At 43.7% G+C, this 23,091-nt stretch overlaps 1 protein-coding gene across 1 annotated transcript in view; it reads right to left on the bottom strand.

Annotated features, from left to right (window-relative positions):
- Window positions 1-3,103: 3,103 nt before the first annotated feature.
- LOC125455513 (uncharacterized) overlaps window positions 3,104-23,091 on the bottom strand; it is a 77,568-nt gene continuing 57,580 nt past the window's right edge. Inside the window, exons 17-20 of the mRNA XM_059649412.1 lie at window positions 22,623-22,766; window positions 21,060-21,164; window positions 17,446-17,531; window positions 3,104-3,635 (exon numbers count right to left, since the gene is read on the bottom strand). Coding sequence (XP_059505395.1) covers window positions 3,104-3,635; window positions 17,446-17,531; window positions 21,060-21,164; window positions 22,623-22,766 — 867 coding nt within the window. The remainder of the gene's footprint in view (window positions 3,636-17,445; window positions 17,532-21,059; window positions 21,165-22,622; window positions 22,767-23,091) is intronic.

Below are 23,091 nucleotides of genomic sequence, written 5' to 3'. Positions count from 1 at the left end.
ATTTTCAGAAGACTATTGACAAACTGCTGCAGAGGAGGCTGCTAAATAAGGTGAGAGTCCATTGTGTTAGAGGTAAAGGTACTGGTATGGATAGAAGATTGGCTGACTGGCAGAGGCAGAGAGTGGAGATAAAGGGATCTTTTTCAGGATGGCAACCAGTGACTCGTGGAATTCCTCAGGGATCAGTGTAGGACGTCAACAGTTCAAGTAATACATTAATGATCTGAATGAAGGAATTGAGGGCATTGTTGCTTGGGTTTGCCAATGACACAGATTGATGGAAGGACAGATTGTTTGACGAAGCAGAGACGATGCAGAAGGACTTGATCAGTCTAGGAGATTGGGCAAAGAGGTGGCAGATTGAATACAGTATGGGAAAATGTGAGGTTATGCACTTTAGTAGGCAGAATAGAGAGGTAGACTGTTTTCTAAACAGTTAAAGATTTCGGAAATCTGAAGCACAAACGGACTTGTGAGTCCTAGTTCAGCATTCTCTTAAGGTTAACATGGAGGTTCAATTAGCAATTATGAAGGCAAATGCAATGTTAGCACTTGTTTCGACAAGGCTAGAATACAAGTGCAGAAATATACTACTGAGGCTGTGTAAGGCTCTGATCTGACCACATTTTGAATATTGTGAGCAGGTTTAGCAAACGGACTTGTGAGTCCTAGTTCAGCATTCTCTTAAGGTTAACGTGGAGGTTCAATTAGCAGTTATGAAGGCAAATGCAATGTTAGCACTCGTTTCGACAGGGCTAGAATACAAGTGCAGAAATATACTACTGAGGCTGTGTAAGGCTCTGATCTGACCACATTTGGAATATTGTGAGCAGGGTTAGTTCTGTATCTAAGGAAGGGTATGCTGGCATTGGTGAGGGTCCAAAGGAAATTTACAAGAATGATGACAGGGAATAAGAACTCATCATTTGAGGAACAGTAGAGGACTCTGGGCCTGTACTTGATGGAGTTTAGAAGAATGAGGAGGGGATCTAACTGAACCTCACAGAATACTGAGAGGTCTGGTTAGAGGGGACATGAAATGTGTCTCCACTACTAGGAGAGAGTAAGAGGCGAGGGCACCGTGTCAGAGTGAAGGGACGGCCCTTAAGAACTGAGATGATGAGGATTTTATTCCACCAGGGGATGGTGAAGCTGTGGAACTCATTGCTGCAGAACGCTGTGGAGGCTAAGTCATTGATCATCTTTAAGACAGCAATAAAGAAATTCTTGATTAGTAAGAGAATGGAATTGAGAGCCAACAGCTATGATCGACTGGAAGAGCAGACATGGTCTAATTCTGCACCTATATCTGTGTTCTGTTAGTGGTGAACACGACTCGTATTACGTCTTCATACTGGCTATGTCAAACAGTTAACTTCACCTGTTGCAAAATACTTGAGATACATTGTGCTTCTAGGATAATCTGTGGTACTTTTCAGGGTCAAGAGTGACTGCCTTAGGACTTTTCATGACTTTGCAGTATATAAGTGCAATAGGAGACCACTGGCAAAACAAATCAGATCTCCTCTTATGCAGTATAAATGTTGTTTTCCTATTGAAGTTAACAAAGTGTGAAGCTGGATGAACACAGCAGGCCAAGCAGCATCTCAGGAGCACAAAAGCTGACGTTTCGAGCCTAGACCCTTCATCAGAGGGTCTGATGAAGGGTCTAGGCTCGAAACATCAGCTTTTGTGCTCCTGAGATGCTGCTTGGCCTGCCGTGTTCATCCAGCTTCACACTTTGTTATCTTGGATTCTCCAGCATCTGCAATTCCCATTGAAGTGGTAGTCTTGTGAATTGTCATGATTCGATTCGAGCAAGAGGAAAAGATTTTGTTAAATCTTTTCCTCTTGCACGAATCATGACAATTCACAATTCAAATCTTTTCCAGCAGTTCTCAAGTCCTAATCTACCAAATGACTATTCATCTTGTATGCTGCAGTTACCTTGGATGCTGTGGGGAATTCCATTGCCACCAATCCTCCTCGTTGGTATCAATCTGAGCTATTGATACCATATGAGAGAGGATGCCCATACCAACTTCTGAGCAGAAAATAGATTCAGTCATGATGAACAATAAATACATTTATTACATATCAGTTAGTTGCTAGATGTATTACAGTTGAGAAAATGATTGTCTTGCAATAGACAATCAGATTCAGTTTAAGACTGAGTAACTTTCTAATTTAACTGTATGTTCTTAACACAAAAAAAATCACTGAAGTTGTGAAACAATCGGTGAACAACTGCAGAACTCATAAGAAGCATAAAATGATGGTTAATTCCTCCCAGGAGCAGATATTTACATCCTGATGGGTGGAGCTTATCTTTGATGTCAGTTAAACTTTCAGGTACTAATTGCCATAGAAAACACTATTCTGTTAAATCCACTCCTTTTCCCTTTCTCCATAGCCTGACAAAAGTTTTCCCTTCAGATATTCAAATAATTCTTTTTGAATGTGTTGGTGAATCTATTTCTACCAAGTTTTTGATATTTTCCAGACTATGATCACTCAAAAATAATCTGATTTTGTTTCTGGTTCTTTTGCCAGTTACATTGCATATGTCACAAAGAAGTGCATTAAAAAGCTTTGGAAAGAAATTCTGATTATTAAGCTGGTAAAAATCCTGTGAATCACAAAACAATTCTCGCCATGACCATCCCAGGTTTGATTGGAGTTCATTTAATCTATGCATGGTATCAGTTGTCAAGGGAGGGCACCCATGGTCTCCATTCTTGGCTTATTGCAAGGTAGTGGTGAGCAGGAGATCATGCCTACTTGCTATAAAAGACTCATGCATGATTAAAAGTTACTTTCTGAGGGACTAAGATCAGTGGATACATACCACGGCAAAGAGACCATTCCTTGAAATGAGGAGAGGGAAAGAATGTTGGCAGAAATTTGCTCTTCTTGAAAGTGGTCCTTGATTTACAGATCATGTAGGAGGTGGTTAGAATAAGAACTGTTGGGAAGTGACTATTAGAAGATAATTGAGAAGTAGCTGATGGGAAGTGAGTAACGGGGAATGATTGAAGGGATGGTGACTGACTGAAAATAACTCATTTTTGGCTGGTAAAATCCCCATAAAATGATGAAGATACTACATTTTAGTCTTCAGCTCTCTCGTCTTATGGCCAGATATTACAGCTTGTGCTGTCAAGAATGAAGTAGGTGGACTAGACTTTGTAACAGGGTCCGATTCCAGATCAAAGGTCTGGGGTGTGACAGGTGATTTAAGCAGCAGGTCAGGCTGTGAGACTGAGTTTACCTTAACAGAAGAGCCCAACTTGGCAGCAGAGACCAAATGGCTAACTGGGCGGTGCAGCTGTATGTTATTCAGAATTGGTACTGAGTACTGACTGCTGTTTGACATTTCTACATGATGCCACGAGCTCAACGATGTGCCAGATAACTGTTGGGAACTGAAGGACTTGAGTGGTTGGATGGCTGGCAACTTAATCTGACCAGGTACAATGACAATTGAACTTCGCGGAGTGATGGCCTTCATTGCACTGTTCAATGTTTTCAGTACCCACTGGGACTTTTGTTTCTCTTTCCTCTGGCGGGTTTCCTCTTTATGGAGTTGTTCCCTTTGGTGCCGGATCATCCGCTTCCTGGTGTCAACCAGATTCCTGCTCAACTCAGAATTTGTATGAAGAGACAAAGGGTCAAATGAATCAAAAGAAGGAAGTACGGCAAACACAAATCTATAAAATACATGAATTATTGAAAGTTTTAGTTTTAACCAAAGCAGACTAATCACATATTACATTTTAAATTCCACAGTAGGTGTGTGAGTGTCACATCTCACTGTAAATTAAGCAGGATGCTCATTCTGAACCTTTCTTAGCTAACATCAGTGACATTGCAAAGTGCCCCAAGGCAATGATGAATACATTCAATTTGCTTTGTCATTAACGAAATCTTTCTTCAGTTAGTGACCAGTAACCAGTAAATTTGTAAAACTCCAACAAAAAGCTGGAAAGGCAAATCGTGAGACGGATACAAATGGTTCACAGAGAGATATTGAAATGTGAGGCTGGATGAACACAGCAGGCCCAGCAGCATCTCAGGAGCACAAAAGCTGATGTTTCGGGTCCAGACCCTTCATCAGAGAGGGGGATGGGGTGAGGATTCTGGAATAAATAGGGAGAGAGGGGGAGGCGGACCGAAGATGGAGAGAAAAGAAGATAGGTGGAGAGGAGAGTATAGGTAGGGAGGGGATAGGTCAGTCCAGGGAAGACGGACAGGTCAAGGAGGTGGGATGAGGTTAGTAGGTAGGAGATGGAGGTGCGGCTTGGGGTGGGAGGAAGGGATGGGTGAGAGGAAGAACAGGTTAGGGAGGCAGAGACAGGTTGGACTGGTTTTGGGATGCATTGGGTGGAGGGGAAGAGCTGGGCTGGTTGTGTGGTGCAGTGAGGGGAGGGGACGAACTGGGCTGGTTTAGGGATGCGGTGGGGGAAGGGGAGATTATGAAGCTGGTGAAGTCCACATTGATACCATTGGGCTGCAGGGTACAACGCATCATCCTCCGACACTTCCGCCAAGTACAATCCGACCCCACCAACCAAGACATTTTTCCATCCCCACCCCTGTCTGCCTTCCGGAGAGACCACTCTCTCCGTGACTCCCTTGTTCACCCCACACTGCCCTCCAACACCACCACACCCAGACCTTCCCCTGCAACCGCAGGAAATGCTACACTTGCCCCCACATGTCCTCCCTCACCCCTATCCCAGGCCCCAAGATGACTTTCCACATTAAGCAGAGGTTCACCTGCACATCTGCCAATGTGGTATACTGCATCCACTGTACCCGGTGTGGCTTCCTCTACATTGGGGAAACCAAGCGGAGGCTTGGGGATCGCTTTGCAGAACACCTCCGCTCGGTTCGCAATAAACAACTGCACTCCCAGTCACAAATCATTTCCACTCCCCCTCCCATTCTTTAGATGACATGTCCATCATGGGCCTCCTGCAGTGCCACAATGATGCCACCCGTAGGTTGCAGGAACAGCAACTCATATTCCGCTTGGGAACCCTGCAGCCCAATGGTATCAATGTGGACTTCAAAATCTCCCCTTCCCCCACCGCATCCCAAAACCAGCCCAGTTCATCCCCTCCCCTCACTGCACCACACAACCAGCCCAGCTCTTCCCCTCCACCCACTGCATCCCAAAACCAGTCCAACCTGTCTCAGAGATAATGGGAACTGCAGATGCTGGAGAATTCCAAGATAATAAAATGTGAGGCTGGATGAACACAGCAGGCCAAGCAGCATCTCAGGAGCACAAAAGCTGACGTTTCGGGCCTTGACACTTTATCAGAGAGGGGGATGGGGAGAGGGAACTGGAATAAATAGGGAGAGAGGGGAAGGCGGACCGAAGATGGAGAGTAAAGAAGATAGGTGGAGAGAGTGTAGGTGGGGAGGTAGGGAGGGGATAGGTCGGTCCAGGGAAGACGGACAGGTCAAGGAGGTGGGATGAGGTTAGTAGGTAGCTGGGGGTGCGGCTTGGGGTGGGAGGAAGGGATGGGTGAGAGGAAGAACCGGTGAGGGAGGCAGAGACAGGTTGGACTGGTTTTGGGATGCAGTGGGTGGGGGGGAAGAGCTGGGCTGGTTGTGTGGTGCAGTGGGGGGAGGGGACGAACTGGGCTGGTTTAGGGATGCAGTAGGGGAAGGGGAGATTTTGAAACTGGTGAAGTCCACATTGATACCATATGGCTGCAGGGTTCCCAGGCGGAATATGAGTTGCTGTTCCTGCAACCTTCGGGTGGCATCATTGTGGCAGTGCAGGAGGCCCATGATGGACATGTCATCTAGAGAATGGGAGGGGGAGTGGAAATGGTTTGCGACTGGGAGGTGCAGTTGTTTGTTGCGAACTGAGCGGAGGTGTTCTGCAAAGCGGTCCCCAAGCCTCCGCTTGGTTTCCCCAATGTAGAGGAAGCCGCACCGGGTACAGTGGATGCAGTATACCACATTGGCAGATGTGCAGGTGAACCTCTGCTTAATGTGGAATGTCATCTTGGGGCCTGGGATGGGGGTGAGGGAGGAGGTGTGGGGACAGGTGTAGCATTTCCTGCGGTTGCAGGGGAAGGTGCCGGGTGTGGTGGGGTTGGAGGGCAGTGTGGAGCGAACAAGGGAGTCACGGAGAGAGTGGTCTCTCCGGAAAGCTGACAGGGGAGGGGATGGAAAAATGTCTTGGGTGGTGGGGTCGGATTGTAAATGGCGGAAGTGTCGGAGGATAATGCGTTGTATCCGGAGGTTGGTAGGGTGGTGTGTGAGAACAAGGGGGATCCTCTTGGGGCGGTTGTGGCGGGGGCGGGGTGTGAGGGCTCAAGGCCCTCTGCGGGATAGGAAGAAGCAGAGGGCCTTGAGGCCATCTCCATGCGGAATGCAGGTGTACAGGGACTGGACGTCCATGGTGAATATGAGGTGTTGGGGGCCAGGGAATTGGAAGTCCTGGAGGAGGTGGAGGGCGTGGGTGGTGTCACGGACGTAGGTGGGGAGTTCCTGGACCAAAGGGGAGAAAATGGAGTCCAGATAGGTGGAGATGAGTTCGGTGGGGCAGGAGCAGGCTGAGACGATGGCCCTCCGCTTCTTCCTATCCCGCAGGCCCGACCAGTCCCCCTCCACCGACACTCTCATCCGCCTAGCTGAACTCGTCCTCACACTCAACAACTTCTCTTTTGACTCCTCCCACTTCCTACAGACTAAGGGGGTGGCCATGGGCACCCACATGGGCCCCAGCTATGCCTGCCTCTTTGTACGTTACGTGGAACAGTCCCTCTTCCACACCTACACAGGCCCCAAACCCCACCTCTTCCTCCGGTACATTGATGACTGTATCGGCGCCGCCTCTTGCTCCCCAGAGGAGCTCGAACAGTTCATCCACTTCATCAACACCTTCCACCCCAACCTTCAGTTCACCTGGGCCATCTCCAGCACATACCTCACCTTCCTGGACCTCTCAGTCTCCATCTCAGGCAACCAGCTTGTAACTGATGTCCATTTCAAGCCCACCGACTCCCACAGCTACCTAGAATACACCTCCTCCCACCCACCCTCCTGCAAAAATTCCATCCCCTATTCCCAATTCCTCCGCCTCCGCCGCATCTGCTCCCACGATAAGACATTCCACTCCCGCACATCCCAGATGTCCAAGTTCTTTAAGGACCGCAACTTTGCCCCCACAGTGATCGAGAACGCCCTTGACCGCGTCTCCCGTATTTCCCGCAACACATCCCTCACACCCCGCCCCCGCCACAACCGCCCCAAGAGGATCCCCCTCGTTCTCACACACCACCCTACCAACCTCCGGATACAACGCATTATCCTCCGACACTTCCGCCATTTACAATCCGACCCCACCACCCAAGACATTTTTCCATCCCCTCCCCTGTCAGCTTTCCGGAGAGACCACTCTCTCCGTGACTGCCTTGTTCGCTCCACACTGCCCTCCAACCCCACCACACCCGGCACCTTCCCCTGCAACCGCAGGAAATGCTACACCTGTCCCCACACCTCCTCCCTCACCCCCATCCCAGGCCCCAAGATGACATTCCACATTAAGCAGAGGTTCACCTGCACCTCTGCCAATGTGGTATACTGCATCCACTGTACCCGGTGCGGCTTCCTCTACATTGGGGAAACCAAGCGGAGGCTTGGGGACCGCTTTGCAGAACACCTCCGCTCAGTTCGCAATAAACAACTGCACCTCCCAGTCGCAAACCATTTCCACTCCCCTTCCCATTCTCTAGATGACATGTCCATCATGGGCCTCCTGCAGTGCCACAATGATGACACCCGAAGGTTGCAGGAACAGCAACTCATATTCCGCCTGGGAACCCTGCAGCCATATGGTATCAATGTGGACTTCACCAGTTTCAAAATCTCCCCTTCCCCTACTGCATCCCTAAACCAGCCCAGTTCGTCCCCTCCCCCCACTGCACCACACAACCAGCCCAGCTCTTCCCCCCCACCCACTGCATCCCAAAACCAGTCCAACCTGTCTCTGCCTCCCTAACCGGTTCTTCCTCTCACCCGTCCCTTCCTCCCACCCCAAGCCGCACCCCCAGCTACCTACTAACCTCATCCCACCTCCTTGACCTGTCCGTCTTCCCTGGACTGACCTATCCCCTCCCTACCTCCCCACCTACACTCTCTCCACCTATCTTCTTTACTCTCCATCTTCGGTCCGCCTTCCCCTCTCTCCCTATTTATTCCAGTTCCCTCTCCCCATCCCCCTCTCTGATGAAGGGTCTAGGCCCGAAACGTCAGCTTTTGTGCTCCTGAGATGCTGCTTGGCCTGCTGTGTTTATCCAGCCTCACATTTTATTACCAACCTGTCTCTGCCTCCCTAACCTGTTCTTCCTCTCACCCATCCCTTCCTCCCACCCCAAGCCGCACCCCCATCTCCTACCTACTAACCTCATCCCACCTCCTTGACCTGTCCGTCTTCCCTGGACTGACCTATCCCCTCCCTACCTCCCCACCTATACTCTCCTGTCCACCTATCTTCTTTTCTCTCCATCTTCGGTCCACCTCCCCCTCTCTCCCTATTCATAGCAGAACCGTCACCCCATCCCCCTCTCTGATGAAGGGTCTAGACCCGAAACGTCAGCTTTTGTGCTCCTGAGATGCTGCTGGGCCTGCTGTGTTCATCCAGCCTCACATTTCATTATCTTGGATTCGCCAGCATCTGCAGTTCCCATTATCACTGATACAGAGATATTGATAGGTTATAGAGTGGGCAAAATGGAGTTTAATGTGGGAAATTGGAATTGTTCATTTTAGAAGGGAGAATGAAAGAACAACATATTAGTTTACTGGAGAAAAACCTGCAGAAAGCTGCAATACAAGGGGACTTGGGTCACTTGTGCACAAAGGCTAATGGAATGTTAGCTCTTATTTCAAGGGGGTTGGAGTATAAGAGTAGAAGCCTTACTGCAATCATATAAAGTACTGGTAAGACCACATCAGGAGTACTATGATTAGAAAGTGTGGTGCTAAGATGCTGCTTGGCCTGCTGTGTTCATCCAGCTCCACACTTTGTTATCTTGGATTCCCCCACATCTGCAGTTCGAATTATCTCAGGAGTACTGTGAGCAGTTTTAGTCTGCTTATTTGTAAATAAAACATTTTATTTGAAGCAGGTCAGAGTAGATTCACTCAGATGATCCCCAGTATGGAGGGATTGTCATGAGCAAAGGTTAAACATGCTGGGACTCTAGTAATTGGAATTTAGAAGAATTAGAAGTGATCTAATAGAAACATATAGTATTCTATGGCAGAGTAAATGCCGAGGGAATATTTTTCTTCATGAGAGAATCTAGGACCAGAAGGCATAATCTCAGTACAAAGGAGCACCTGCTGCACTAAAGAATGAGACGAGGAGGAATTTCTTTTCTCAGAGGGTTGTGAGTCTTCAGAACTCCTTACCATAACGAACTATAAGGGCTGAGTCCCTTTGTATACTCAAGGCTGAGATAGATAGATACTTGTTTGGTAGGGGAAAAAAGGTTATGGGGGAAAAGCAAGAAAGTGGACATGAATGATGTCAGATCAGTTATGATCTTATGGAATGGTGGAACACGTGCAAGGGGCTGAACAGCCCACTCCTGATCCTTTTCCTTATGGTCTATTGGGTAGCTGGAGAAAACTGCTTCATCTAGAAGTTTTTTTTTAATATTCCGGCTGCACTGTGGCTGTTGCATGGCTAAACAGGAGTGCTTTGGAATTGGGTGAAAACAGGAAGTTAGGTGAGACGGGAGTAGGTGAATCTGAAAGAGTAAGTGTGGTACTCAGTCTCTGTCCAGGCAGTTCAGAAAGTGTCACAGTCCCAACACAAGTAATTAATTTGTAAGTGAAAATAACAAAGCGTGGAGCTGGATGAACACAGCAGGCCAAGCAGCATCTCAGGAGCACAAAAGCTGACATTTCGGGCCTAGACCCTTCATCAGAGAGGGGGATGGGGAGAGGGAACTAGAATAAATAGGGAGAGAGGGGGAGGTGAACATCTGCTTGATATGCCCCCACACCTCCTCCCTCACCCCCATCCCAGGCCCCAAGATGACCTTCCATATCAAGCAGATGTTCACCTGCACATCTGCCAATGTGGTATATTGTATCCATTGCATCCGGTGTGGCTTCCTCTACATTGGGGAAACGAAGCAGAGGCTTGGGGACCGCTTTGCAGAACCCCTCCACTCGGTTCGCAACAAACAACTACACCTCCCAGTCGCGAACCATTTCCACTCCCCCTCCCATTCCTCAGACGACATGTCCATCATGGGCCTCCTGCAGTGCCACAATGATGCCACCTGAAGGTTGCAGGAACAGCAACTCATATTCCGCTTGGGAACCCTGCAGCCCAATGGTATCAATGTGGACTTCACAGGCTTCAAAATCTCCCCTTCCCCTACTGCATCCCAAAAGCAGCCCAGCCTGTCTCTGCTTCCCGAATCAGTTCTTCCTCTCACCCATCCCTTCCTCCCACCTCAAGCTGCACCTCCATTTCCTACCTACCACCTCATCCCGCCTCCTTGACCTATCCATCTTCCCTGGACTGACCTATCCCCTCCCTACCTCCCCACCTATACTCTCCTCTCTACCTATCTTGTTTTCTCTCCATCTTCGGTCCGCCTCCCCCTCTCTCCCTATTTATTCCAGTTCCCTCTCCCCATGCCCCTCTCTGATGAAGGGTCTAGGCCCGAAACGTCAGCTTTTGTGCTCCTGAGATGCTGCTTGGCCTGCTGTGTTCATCCAGCTCCACGCTTTGTTATCTTGGATTCTCCAGCATCTGCAGTTCCCATTATCACTAATTTGTAAGTGATACCTGCAGGGTGTTTTCTTACAGTTTTTAAAGCATAACGTATTAGCATAACTAAAGGACAGGACATTTGATTGTAATGGAAGTGTTTGAAATGAACGATGGTCCCTAGCTTAATTAAACTCTATTAAAGGGAGTAACTAACTCAGTCTAGAGAGAAGTCATGACAGAGACCTCAGACCCATGGTGTGCTCTTCTTTTGCAATGTGAGAAATAAGGGAAGCTTCCCTGACCACTACATGTGCAAAAAGTGTGTCCAGCTGCAGCTACCACTTTTCAGAGCTGGAGCTGTAGGTGGACTCACTATGGAGCTTCCATGATGCTGACAATGTCATGGACAGCATGTTTAGCAAGGTGAGGATTATATAGGCAGAAAGGGAATGGGTGACCATCAGACAAAGTAAAAGGCTCAGAAAGGAGGCCTGGTTAGTATTTGGATGGGAGACTAACTGGGAATACCAGGTGCAGTAGGCTTAATTTAAAGCCATACTAGATAGACCAACCTCAAATTGAGGAAACAAGAGGTAGAACATTGGTTAATGATGTGGAGGGAAATTATTAGCTTGTTCAATGGTTTCTTATTCTCTTAATATTTATTTTTGTAGCTTTTAAAAAGTGCAAGTTTTATGCATGTTTACCAGAATAATTGTAAATTTATATTTGAGAATGTGAGAAACAATGAGTTATTATTTTTGAAATTGGTCAGATTGACTGTAATCTTTACATTCTTGTCTTTTCTTATGTCCACCATTGCTTCAGAATGTTTAGGATCATGGGTAAATTCTGTAGACTATACATCCCCTTTAAAACAAATTATAATTTAACAAAACTTAATTTCATGTGTTTTTCTTTAATAGTAAATAAAGCAAAACGTTTGTCAGGGAGAGGGATTTAACATAACATACATTGTTCCTGTAGTTAACCTCATCTCTCTCTCCATTATTTTTTGCTGTCGAGTTGACCTTTACCTTCTTTTACATGTCACCTGACTTATCAAAATCTATTGTTCCTGAGGCAGTATGAGGCTATTTTGAAAAGAGATAAAAAGAAGTTTTATTTGTTGCAGATGGCTGAGGTACTTTAGGATCAGGTAAATTCATTATTAAGATCTATATTTAGCATTCACCAGCAAAACATATTAGATACTAATCTTTAAAATTGAAAACCAACAGTTTCATCTAGTTTCATCAACAATTTACATCTTACCTGATCTTGTAGCTGCAGTATTCAAGTGGTTTGCCCATTTCAATTTCTAGTTAATGGTAATCCCCAGGAAGTTTCTGGGGGATTCTGAAATGGTAATGTCAAGGGGCGATGTTCGATTCTGTTTTGTTGGAGATAGTCACTTGTCCACCAACCTTGGATATTGTCCAGGTTTTGCTGCATTGGGACCTGGACTGATTCAGTATCTGAGGAGTTCTGAGGAAGAGTCACTCGATCTGAAACATTAACTCTTATTCCTCTCCACAGATGCTGCCAGACCTGCTGAACTTTCCCAGCAGTTTCTATATATGCTTTTTCTGAAGAGTTATGAATTGTGCTAAGCATTATACAATTATCAGAAACATTCCCACTTTTGACATAAAGAAGGCAGACCATGATGAAGTATCTGAAGGTGGCTGGGCCTAGGACTCTTCTGCAATGAGTCCTGGAGTGAGATGATTGACCTCCAACAACCATAACCATCTTCCTTCAAAGAGTTTCCCCCGATCTCTAGTGAGTCTCGTTTTGTTAGGGCTTCTTAGTGCTACAAATGCAACCTTAATGTCAAGACCAACCACTGTCACCTCATCCCTGGAACTCAGCTCTTTTGCCCCTGTTTGGACCAAGGTTTTAATGAGGTCAGGAATTGAGTAATCCTGATGGAACTCAAAGTCAGCATCAGTTGGGAAGCGCTGCTTGATAACACTGTTGATGATATCAATCAATATTAAGGTGGAACTCTTGAAGAACTGTGAAGTGGTTAGTCCTACTGATATTGTTATACACAGATGTGTCTGCAGCAGGCATATTGGTAAGGATGAGGTCAAGTACGTTTTTTCATCTTGTAAGTTTTTATTCCCACTTTCCCTGGTCTGTCAGGTTTACTGTGGCTATCAATAGTCCAAGGAAATTCTAACAATGGTATGTACCCAATGTTCTTTACTATAGCAAAGTATACTGCCTAAAACACTGTAAAAATCTCACCCATATAACGCCTGCAATCAAAAGTGCACCCTATTACGTCGACTTATACAAGGATCAGGCCATAACAGGTGATCGGCACATTCTATTTCAATATCTCGTCAGTGATCTATCGCCCTCCACAAGCTAGTATCAACTTCTTCAAGCTAGCTAGCTTTTTACTGTGAGGGAAGTTGTTTTATACTTGTTCCATAGAAGCTGAACATTCAAAGTCTTGACATTATCCAGTCCACTCAGCAAATGATCAATTTTACCACTTGCAAACATCACAAACGTGCCAAGTGAATTGATCAACTGATGTGGAAGACATAAGTCTTGATCAAAACTGAAAGATCTGCAGATGCTGTAAATCAGAAACAGAAACGGAAATCGCTGGAAAAGCGCAGCAGGTCTGGCATCTTCTGTGCAGAGACATCAGAGTTAATGTTTTGTTTTCAGTTCTGAGGAAAGGTCACTGGACCTGAAACATTAACTCTTGATTTCTCTTCAAAGATGCTGCCAGACCTGCTGAGCTTTTCCAGCAATTCCTGCTTGTGAAACATAATACTTGCTTGTATCTCCTTGGAAAGACACATCTCTTGCCTGCAATGAGTCTTGACATAAAACTTAGCTTGCACTCGCTATTCGCTGCATTTATGTCATCAAATCAACTGTTTGATATTCACAAAGCACAATTCCATGGCAGTTATGTAGTCCACATTAAAATCCGATTCATTGTATTTGTTTAAAACAAAACTTCAGCTTTTCCTGAGTAACTGTGACAGTTTAGTCCATTACTGTGATGTAAACAAATACACACATTCTTTCATCCTTACACAGACACTTTAAAAACCCATTGCCTTTTAGTCATTAAGTAAAGACCAGGTTTCATTTGTTTTTTCATCTTATTTGATTCTAACTCAATTTCATTTCGGCTAACTGAGCAAATTTTAGGTTCATATCTACACTCTTATTGGCTCCCTCAACACCCTGCTGCACACCCAGTCTGTCTTTACGACTTGACTAGCTGAGTTAGTATCGGTGCAGCTGAGGCATCCTAGATGATGGACAATGAAGTTCTGCACCCAGTACACCTTCTGTGCCCTTGCTACCCTCAGGGCTTACTCCAAATGGTTTTCAACATGGGGGAGTACTAATTTATTAGCCGAGAGTGGGCAGTAATCAGCAGGCAGTTTCCTTGCTAATGTTTTCCCTGATGCCATGAGATTTCATGAGGTCCATAGTCAATGTTGACAATTATACCACTGTGTCTTCACCTCTGCTGGATCTGTCCTGTTGTTGAGATACGACGTAACCAGGATTGGTAATGGCGGTATTGGAGACATTACCTGTATGATTCTGTGTGTATGAATGTACGCAGCACTATTAGACATTATCTATCAGTCAATCAGAAAGTCAAACATTAAATCCTCACTGCAGAAGCCAGAATTAAATGTTGGTTGAAAATCAGTGCTGCACCTTTGGTGGTGCCTACTTTTGGATCAGATGTTAAACTGCGGCCTTGCCTGTTCGTTTAGATGGAGTGTATTTGGTACAATTTGAAGAAAGTCAGGGCAGTCCACTCACTGTCTTGACCAATATTTAATCCATAGTCAATATCACTAAACAGATTGTCTGATAATTCATTGCATGCTGTTTTTTGTGACCTTGTTTAGTACTGTTTGGCTTTGACAATTTCCTACATTATGACATGATTGCAACTTAAAAATGGCTCAGTGACTCTAGATTGCTTTGGGACATCCTGAGATTGCAAAAGACACGATAGAAACAGATGATGCAGTACACAATGAATGATCCTCATGGCTTCTGTGAAAGATAATTTCCCTTTAATTTTGCCTTTGGCTAACATCAACTTATTATCTCTGCATCCCACTACAGCTGAGATTCTCCACTTATTTCTCTTTCTCTATTCAGCCCCCAAAACGCACCTGGTTGAATTTATCATGTTTGCCTTCAGGTCAGAGACTATTACAACTTGGACATTCCTTACTTTCACTGTTGCTGTACCAAAGTTCAGGTGCTGCCTACTTTAGCACTATATACCTTCACCACACTGACAACAGCGCTTCAGGCAGAAGCCACAACATCACCTTATGAAACATAACTATGGACTGGCAATATGTGCTGGCTTTGCCAAGGATGCCCATGGTACTTCAATAATTTTTTAAATAAAAGAGAGCAATCTTCTTTGAGGGAGAGACCAATAACTTGGTTGATAAAAAGATCACTTTTTACTGTTGTAAAGATCATATCTTTTTATTTCTTGGTATTTTTCATTGTGGACCGAAATGAGGAAAGAACTCTTTTAAAATCAAGGATTACTTTGCCGATTGATACATGATTTCAAAGCAAGTAGCATGACACTTAATGTTTTCGAGAAGAGTTGTAGCTCGGGTTGTGGATGAGGTTGTAGACATGCTCGCTGAGCCACAGGTTTGTACACAGGGTCTAATTCAATGCGTTTACTGATGGAGTTCCAGTTGGAATACCAGGCCTCCAGGAATTCCCTGTCTCTGATCAGCTTATACAAACTACTAAGAAACAAAACCGGAAGTAATACCAATCACCCCAGCAAACTGAGGCATATAAATAACAGGCAGGACAGGACACCAACACTTCACCAGAGGCGTGCTGACAGTGTTACCTAGCAGGGTGACAAAACGTTTACAACCGAATCCATCAGCTCAGAAAGCATGTCTACAACATAACATGACACTCATTGCAAGCATCTTTTTTGCAGCCATTTGTTCATTATTAATTTAAGTGCAGTTGGTAGGTAAGCTGAGTACAAATGAAGCTTTGGTTGACAACAGTAAGCTCCTTGGTCTATGGACTGGTAGTCAGTTATTGATGACAAAGGTTTTCTGCCTTCCAACAACTATATGATTGGTTTTTGGGTAGCTGAACAGCTTTGAGCTAGGAACAATATAGGGAGAAGCCTTCAAACCTCTACCAGCTCAGGAGCTCTCTCTATAGTAAAACCTAATTTAAGACTAATTTAATGAAACATGTTTATTTTTCCTTCAGTACTTCCTGTTAGCTGTGCCTTTTAATTAATGGGCCAGAGATCTTTTATAAGTGTCAACTGGTCAACTGTGTCAACTACAAACCAGTGAAAAGCTCTGGAGAAGGAAGACCAAGAAACAGCATTCTGACCAGCATAAGAATTGTCTCAGCAACTCTCCATATAGGAACAATAAAACAGCCTGCCAGACATTCCCGCCATCCATAACACCCATGCTTATTTTCCCTGTGTTTGTGTGGGTGTGTATATAAGGGAGAGTAGAGAAGGGGCTTTGATATTTAATTAATGGAGGTGTATTCAGAAGATTCATAATTGTTTAGCTACAGCTAGAGTGTAATTAATTGTAATAAATAGTAATTCTAGGAAAGTACAGAAACTAGCCTGTGTTTTCTTTCAGTTTGGGTCTTTAAAAAAGGTAAATTGGAGTAATTTGTGTTCTTCTGGAATATCTTTAACTTTTGTGATGACTCCAGGAATAGAGGAGCTTGATTGTCGGTGTGCTATCCCAGACAGGGGTAACACAATTGAGTTAGCCCCCAGTGCAGTTTCATTTATCTCTGAGAATTCAACCATCAAACAAAAATGTTAGGATCGAAGGAGATTTAATAAGTAAACTACTGGTGATTTTTTTTAAAAGAACAATTAAGGAATTTCTACTTAATGAGAATACACATATTGTTATCGATTTGATATCTGACTCCTCCAACCTCCAGTATATTCACTACAGTTGGAAGGAAAGCCATACTAAACATGAACAATCAACAATGCATGCTTTTATAAAAAATCTAATTAATGGGATCCAGGAATCATTGGCAAAGCTATATTTATTGCCAATTTCCAATATCTCTTAAGAAAGCGCTGGTGAATCTCAATTGTGAATATAATGGAGTGACTTGATCATCCATTTTTAAGGACAGGGAAAAGTTAACTACAGTGCTATGACTCTGGGATCATATGTTGGCCAAACTAGATATAGACATCAGGTTTACACCCCTAAGGGATATTAGCAAATTGCTAGGTTTTTCTAATATTCCTCCAATTGCAGTGTCACCATTGTTTTTTGCTCAAGATTTATTTAATTAACTGAATTTAAATTTTCCAACTGAACAACATTCTGCGAGGGAATGTTGAATAGATTTTCTGTATACAAGAGAGTAAAGTGTTATGGTGAGATGTTGGGGAGGAGTGTGGGTGGCAGGAAATAAAAGTGGAGTGAAGGCCACTGTCAGATCAACCATGATCTTTTTAAATGGCGGAGTAGGCTCGATTGCACAAATGATCTGCTTCTGCTCCTATTTCTAATTATCTGTCAGTGAGATTTCAATTCATATCCCTGAATTATTAGTCTATGCCTTTGGATTATTAGTCCAATAATGTAAGCAAGCTATTGTACCCTATTCCTTACCTGTAGTCAATTGATCCAGTATTGCCTCTGTCAAGTTTGCTGAGTAGTTCTTCAACCTGAACAAGATCCAATGGAATGTTGAATTGCTGGTGAAATAAGATTAATAACAAAGGAATGAGAATATTTCTGGAATAGAAATCAGTTTTCAACCCAATAGGTCTGTTTTGGCATCTACCCCAAGACAGAAAATAGGTGTAGTTTCCACACCTGACATAGTCCATCATCTCCTGAAACCTTCAACCATTCATTGAATGGGTTGAGTCAGTTGGCATCAAATATTTTCCTCGCTGGCTTCCCACCTTCCACTTTAATTAAAAATAAACGCTTCCAGAATTGAGCAGCCTTATCCTAACTTGCATCAAGCTCCTTCAGCCCCTTCTATGCAAACTTTGCTGGTATCTTGATGTAATTATGTAGTTGATGACTGAGGTTAACTTTGTTAAACTATTTGAGGCCTATTTGGTCCTGTCAAAACTGCCTACAATCATTTCTGGATTACAAATTGGCTAGGGGTTATAGTGGGGTATTGCTTGGGCTAGTGGGGATACTGAGATTTGCAATGCAGTAGACAGAGGAAAAGCTAAATCTACTTTGATACCATTTTCTGTTCTTTTGGAAATGTCTGGATGGGCAGATTCAACAATGTCCAAGACGCTTACATTACTCAGCACAAAGCTGCCTATTTGTTTGACATTCACTCCCTCTGTCATCAGTGTAATGTGACTTCTGTGTGTCCAATACACAAAATGCATAGCAGCAAATAACCAAGACTTCTCTGACTTCTGCTATTTAGAAAGAAAAGGACAACAGGTGCACTACCACTCATGGGTTCCACTCCAAGTCATATGGCTTGACTGCTTATATGATTGACTTGGAAATACACATTCGCCACACAAACTAGGAGACAGAATAAATCAAAGTCTCAAGGGCAATTAGGGCTGGCAAGAATTGCAATTTGTGCACCTCTGAATTAAAATATATTAAAATGATAGATAACACTATTTACATTTCAGAATAGGCCTTACAAAATATTTAACAGGTGAAGATGGATTTAGTGTGAATGCCAAAAAGGCAGAAACAGTGATGGATGGGAGGAATACATTTGAAGAAACTAGAGTGAACATTAAAGCAAATGGTATCACATTTGAAGTATTATACAAGTTTGTCAATGTAGGACAAATGCTAACAGAATTTATAAAATGTCACATTTACTGACTGTCTATTAATTGTGTGCTGTTTGAGCAAAATGGAATGTTTCTGCAAATACAAATTCACCCCAAGAGTGTGGGAGGGGGAGCAGCTAGAGAGAGAAAGAGAGAGTGTGTGTGCCTGTGTTTGTGGGGTGGGGGGAGAGAATGAATGTGTGTGTGGGCAGGAGAGAGTGTATGTGTGTGAGGGAGGAGAGAGTGTGTCTGTGTGAAAGGGAGAGAGAGTGTATGTGTGTATAGGAGTGCGCGCGCACACGTGTGTGTGTGTGGGAAAGAGAGAGTGTGTGTTTGAGAGACTGTGTGTATAAGAGTGAATCTGTATGCAAATGTGTATGTGTGTGTGCGTGTAGTGTGGTAGGGTCACCCTGTAGTGCAATATGAACCCAATATCCTGTTTGAGGAACTTGGCAACTCTGTTGTTATGTATCCAAAGTCCACCTTGGAGGATGTTTGCCTGAAGATCCACACTCACGCACTGTTTCTCACACACACACATTCTTTCTCCTTCTCTCTCACCAACCCCGCACACAGGCATACACACTCTCTCTGTCCCACACACACATACAAATTCACTTTCTCTCTATCGCTCACGCACACACACACACATACATATGCACATGTAATCTATGGGGTGTATTTGTATTTGCAGATACATTCTATTTTGTTCAAAAAGCACACAATTTATAGGCAATCTGGCAATGTGGTATTTTATAAGCCCCTACTTTAGAAATAAAATCAGTCAAACTGCCACCAAAATGCAAACAGATTCTGAACAAGGCCTTGCACACCTAATATGCATTGTCTGACCTAAAATGTCAACTTTTCCCTACACGGAAAAAATCTTTAGTTCCCTTAGAGCAGTGACTTGAAAGGAATTCTGGCATTTATGTTTTCATTTAATCAACTAAAACCTTCTAACTGATTAAAGATTTAAAAGCATCTCAGGTTTGTTTAATACATTCTCATCAGTGGTGTGACCCTTTGATCTTCTACTAAAAATTCTGTGCCTGATACCGCCTCACTAACACCTGATGAAGGAACGAGGCTCCAAAAGCTTGTGTTTTCAAATAAACCTGTTGGACTACAACCAGGCGTTGGTGATTTCTGACATTGTCCACCCCAGTCCAACACCAGCTTCTCCACATCCTGGCTAACAGGAAATGGCAGATGCAACCCAGAAGTTAGTAGAAGAATAGAGATTGCCAGTAATTTTATAAAGATGTTTCCACCAAGATAACTTGAGTTTGTAACAAGGAAAAGGCACGAGAGGCTACATTCAGTCCATTTTCTTGTAAAATTTAGGAAATCTGGACAATAAAATGAAGATCCATGTAAGGAAACTGAAGCCTTTGAAATGTGGATAATAAGACTGCTAAAAGTATAGATGCCATTGTCAAATGGGGAGGCACTTGGAACTGCAGGGACATGAAAAACTCTTAAAAGTGACTTCCCGAAAGAAAAATATCAAAATTTTGGCCATGTGATGAGACTGAAAAACTACAGAGACCTCTTCCAGAGGACAAAAAGAAGGTCCAGCTGAGACGTATTTTGATGTTGATATCGCAGATTGGTTGCAAACAAACATGATGGATCTGTGAGAATAGTACAAAGCAGATAAGTGTTGCATACCATGTTGGCAGGTCTCCTGGCAGGAGAGGTGACAAGCAGCAGCAGACAATTCAGTGCCTCGAGTCTGCTGCTTAATTGATTTGTATCATGATTGAATTCTTTCATAATTCATTTACCCACTTTGGTACTGTAACCCTCGCCACATTTACCTGACAAAAATCTTAGGTTCAAATTTTTCAATTGACCCTGCCACATTCTTGTCAGCATTGTGTGCGAGAGATTCTGCCTTGAATTTTAACTAATCTTTTGTGCTGAAGAGCTGTTTCCTAACGTCACCCTGCACAGACCTCCTTTGATCTTATGTTTGTTGCTTTTAGTTATAATTTGTATAACGTAACCTCAATTTATGGTTGAAGACTGAAATTTCTACACCTAAGGTTCCGCAGTGCTGACTTTTCAAATCTTCATTTATTGTTATCATGGAATCATAGAATTCTTACAGTGTGGAAATAGGCCCTTCGGCCCAACAAGTCCACACTGAACCTCAGGGCATCCCAACCAGACCCATCCTCCTATAACCCACCTAATCTACACACGCCTGAACAATATGGGCAATTTAGCATGACTAATCAACATAGCCTGCACATCTTTAGACTGTGGGAGGAAATCATAGCACCATCACGCAGACACGGAGAATGTGCAAACTCCACACAGACAGTTGCCCGAGGGTGGAATCAAACCCGGGTCTCTGGCACTGTGAGGCAGCAGTGCTAACCACTGTGCCATGTTGTTGATGGGACCTTTTAAAAGTGCATTTTTGTGAAAATCTCCCCAAACCTGTAAAGCTTTCTTGAAATCGGAGACAGGCACATTCATGTTTCCAGCTTTGTCCATGTTTCTGAAGAAATCGGAGAGTCGGAGTTTGTGCTTATCTAGGTAATCCTATTTGAAGCAATTGCACAGTAGTCATTGACATTGTTAAAATATTTGTTTCCATATTTCTTTCCTTCCTCCTTTTGCAAGCACACTGGCTGTTCTTCCTTCAGGGAATTAGATAACATTGGTGGCTAATGGAACATTTTCTCATGTCCATTTCAGTATCAACTCTTGGCAAGTCAGATATAATATAACCATGAGATAGTAGGAACTTCAGATGATGAGAATCTGAGAATACAAGGTGTAGGGCTGGATGAACACAGCAGGCCAAGCAGCATCAGAGGAAGGGTCTGAAGAAGGGTTTAGACCCAAAACGTCAGCTTTCCTGCTCCTCTGATACTGCTTATATCTGTAATATAACCGCAACAACTCTGTCAGGGAGGTTTAGCAATAGGTGCCTCGAAAATCCCTTAGATACCTTTTGAAAGTACTCTTAGAACCAAATTCAGTTAATCTGAAATTTCCATCCCTTCATTGTGATATTTGAATTGTATCCAGTCCCACAGATAATATCAGTGCTAAAATAACAAAGTGTAGAGCTGGATGAACACAGCAGGCCAAGCAGCATCAGAGGAGCAGGAAAGCTGATGTTTTGGGTCTGGACTCTTCTTCAGAATTAATATCAGTGCACCAGTGCTCAAACTATATTGGGGAAATTTAGACCCTTGCTGGAGGCTAGAACTGATTTTGGTGAACATGGAACCAGCTGGCCTTCAAGATCCCCAGCTCCAAGGTATAGGATCGTTGGGCGGAAGGACCATCTGCCTGCAGTTAAGCATCAAGATCCAAAATTCATGCCCTTAATATAATTACCTACAATTAATTGCTTAGATATTTCTAATTAATTCAGGCATGTTATGACACATATCTGGGACAGCTTGGACTCGAACGTGGCTCAGAGGTAGGGATACTTCCACTGCACCGGGAGCCCTAAAAGCAAATATAGAATCCATTGTTGTACATCAACAGGTGAGAAGAACACACTTGCCCTTACAATGAGATACATAAGCTTTTGTGACTATGGACTGTTTATTAATTTATTGTATGCAGACAGTGGCTATTGGACAGTTGTATCAGTCAATGTATTGGTTTTATTGGCATACTGAAGAGTGTAGAAGAAAGATTGGGCGGTGTTAATTAATGTAGTTTGTTTCTTTACTTGATGTAATCAGAATGTAAAGAAACTGCATGTTCTTATTGTGCAGTGATAATGTCTCTATCTCTCAGCCAGAAGGCTTCGGTTCTCATCCCACTTGATCCAGATACGTGTCATAACATCGCAGAGTGGGTTGATTAAAAAGATCTATAAAGAAGTGTGCTGTAGCTAAGTTAAGAGGTATATGCTTTTAATGTTGAACTCTATAAATAAATGTAAATAGGTTTATAGCATGCAAGATATTTTTAGAAGTAGTATCACATGTTGTAGGACCTAATTCAATAGGGGTCAAATTCATAGATTCTTGCCTGGATCACTTTCATTGGATCAGGTCGAGATTTTTGGCTTCCAACAATAGATCCTCCAACTCCTCTAGTTTCAATCACAAACTGTGGATGATCATGAGTAACGCTCTTTAGCAGCTCCATGAAATTTTCATTTACTAGTACATTCTGAAGCAACATAATCAGACAATAGAATGTTTCTGTAACTCATTAACCACATAAGATCTATGTTAATTTTTTATTTTTCCAATTTTTCTACTATCCAGAATGCATTGATCTTCACCATGCATTGCATAACTTTAGCAGGCATGAAAAATTAGCCTTCCTGCTCCTAAGATGCTGCTTGGCCTGCTGTGTTCATCCAGCTCTACACCTTGTTATCTCAGATTCTCCAGCATCTGCAGTTCCTATTACCTATGAAAAATTAGTGCTAGGAATGACAAAAGGTCATTGACTGGAAATATTAAATCCATTCCTCCACTGATAATGCCTG

The sequence above is a fragment of the Stegostoma tigrinum genome, chromosome 10 (genome assembly GCF_030684315.1).
Source record: "Stegostoma tigrinum isolate sSteTig4 chromosome 10, sSteTig4.hap1, whole genome shotgun sequence".
In the NCBI taxonomy this organism is placed as follows: Eukaryota; Metazoa; Chordata; class Chondrichthyes; order Orectolobiformes; family Stegostomatidae; genus Stegostoma; species Stegostoma tigrinum.
This window is presented reverse-complemented; position numbering and strand designations above follow the sequence as displayed.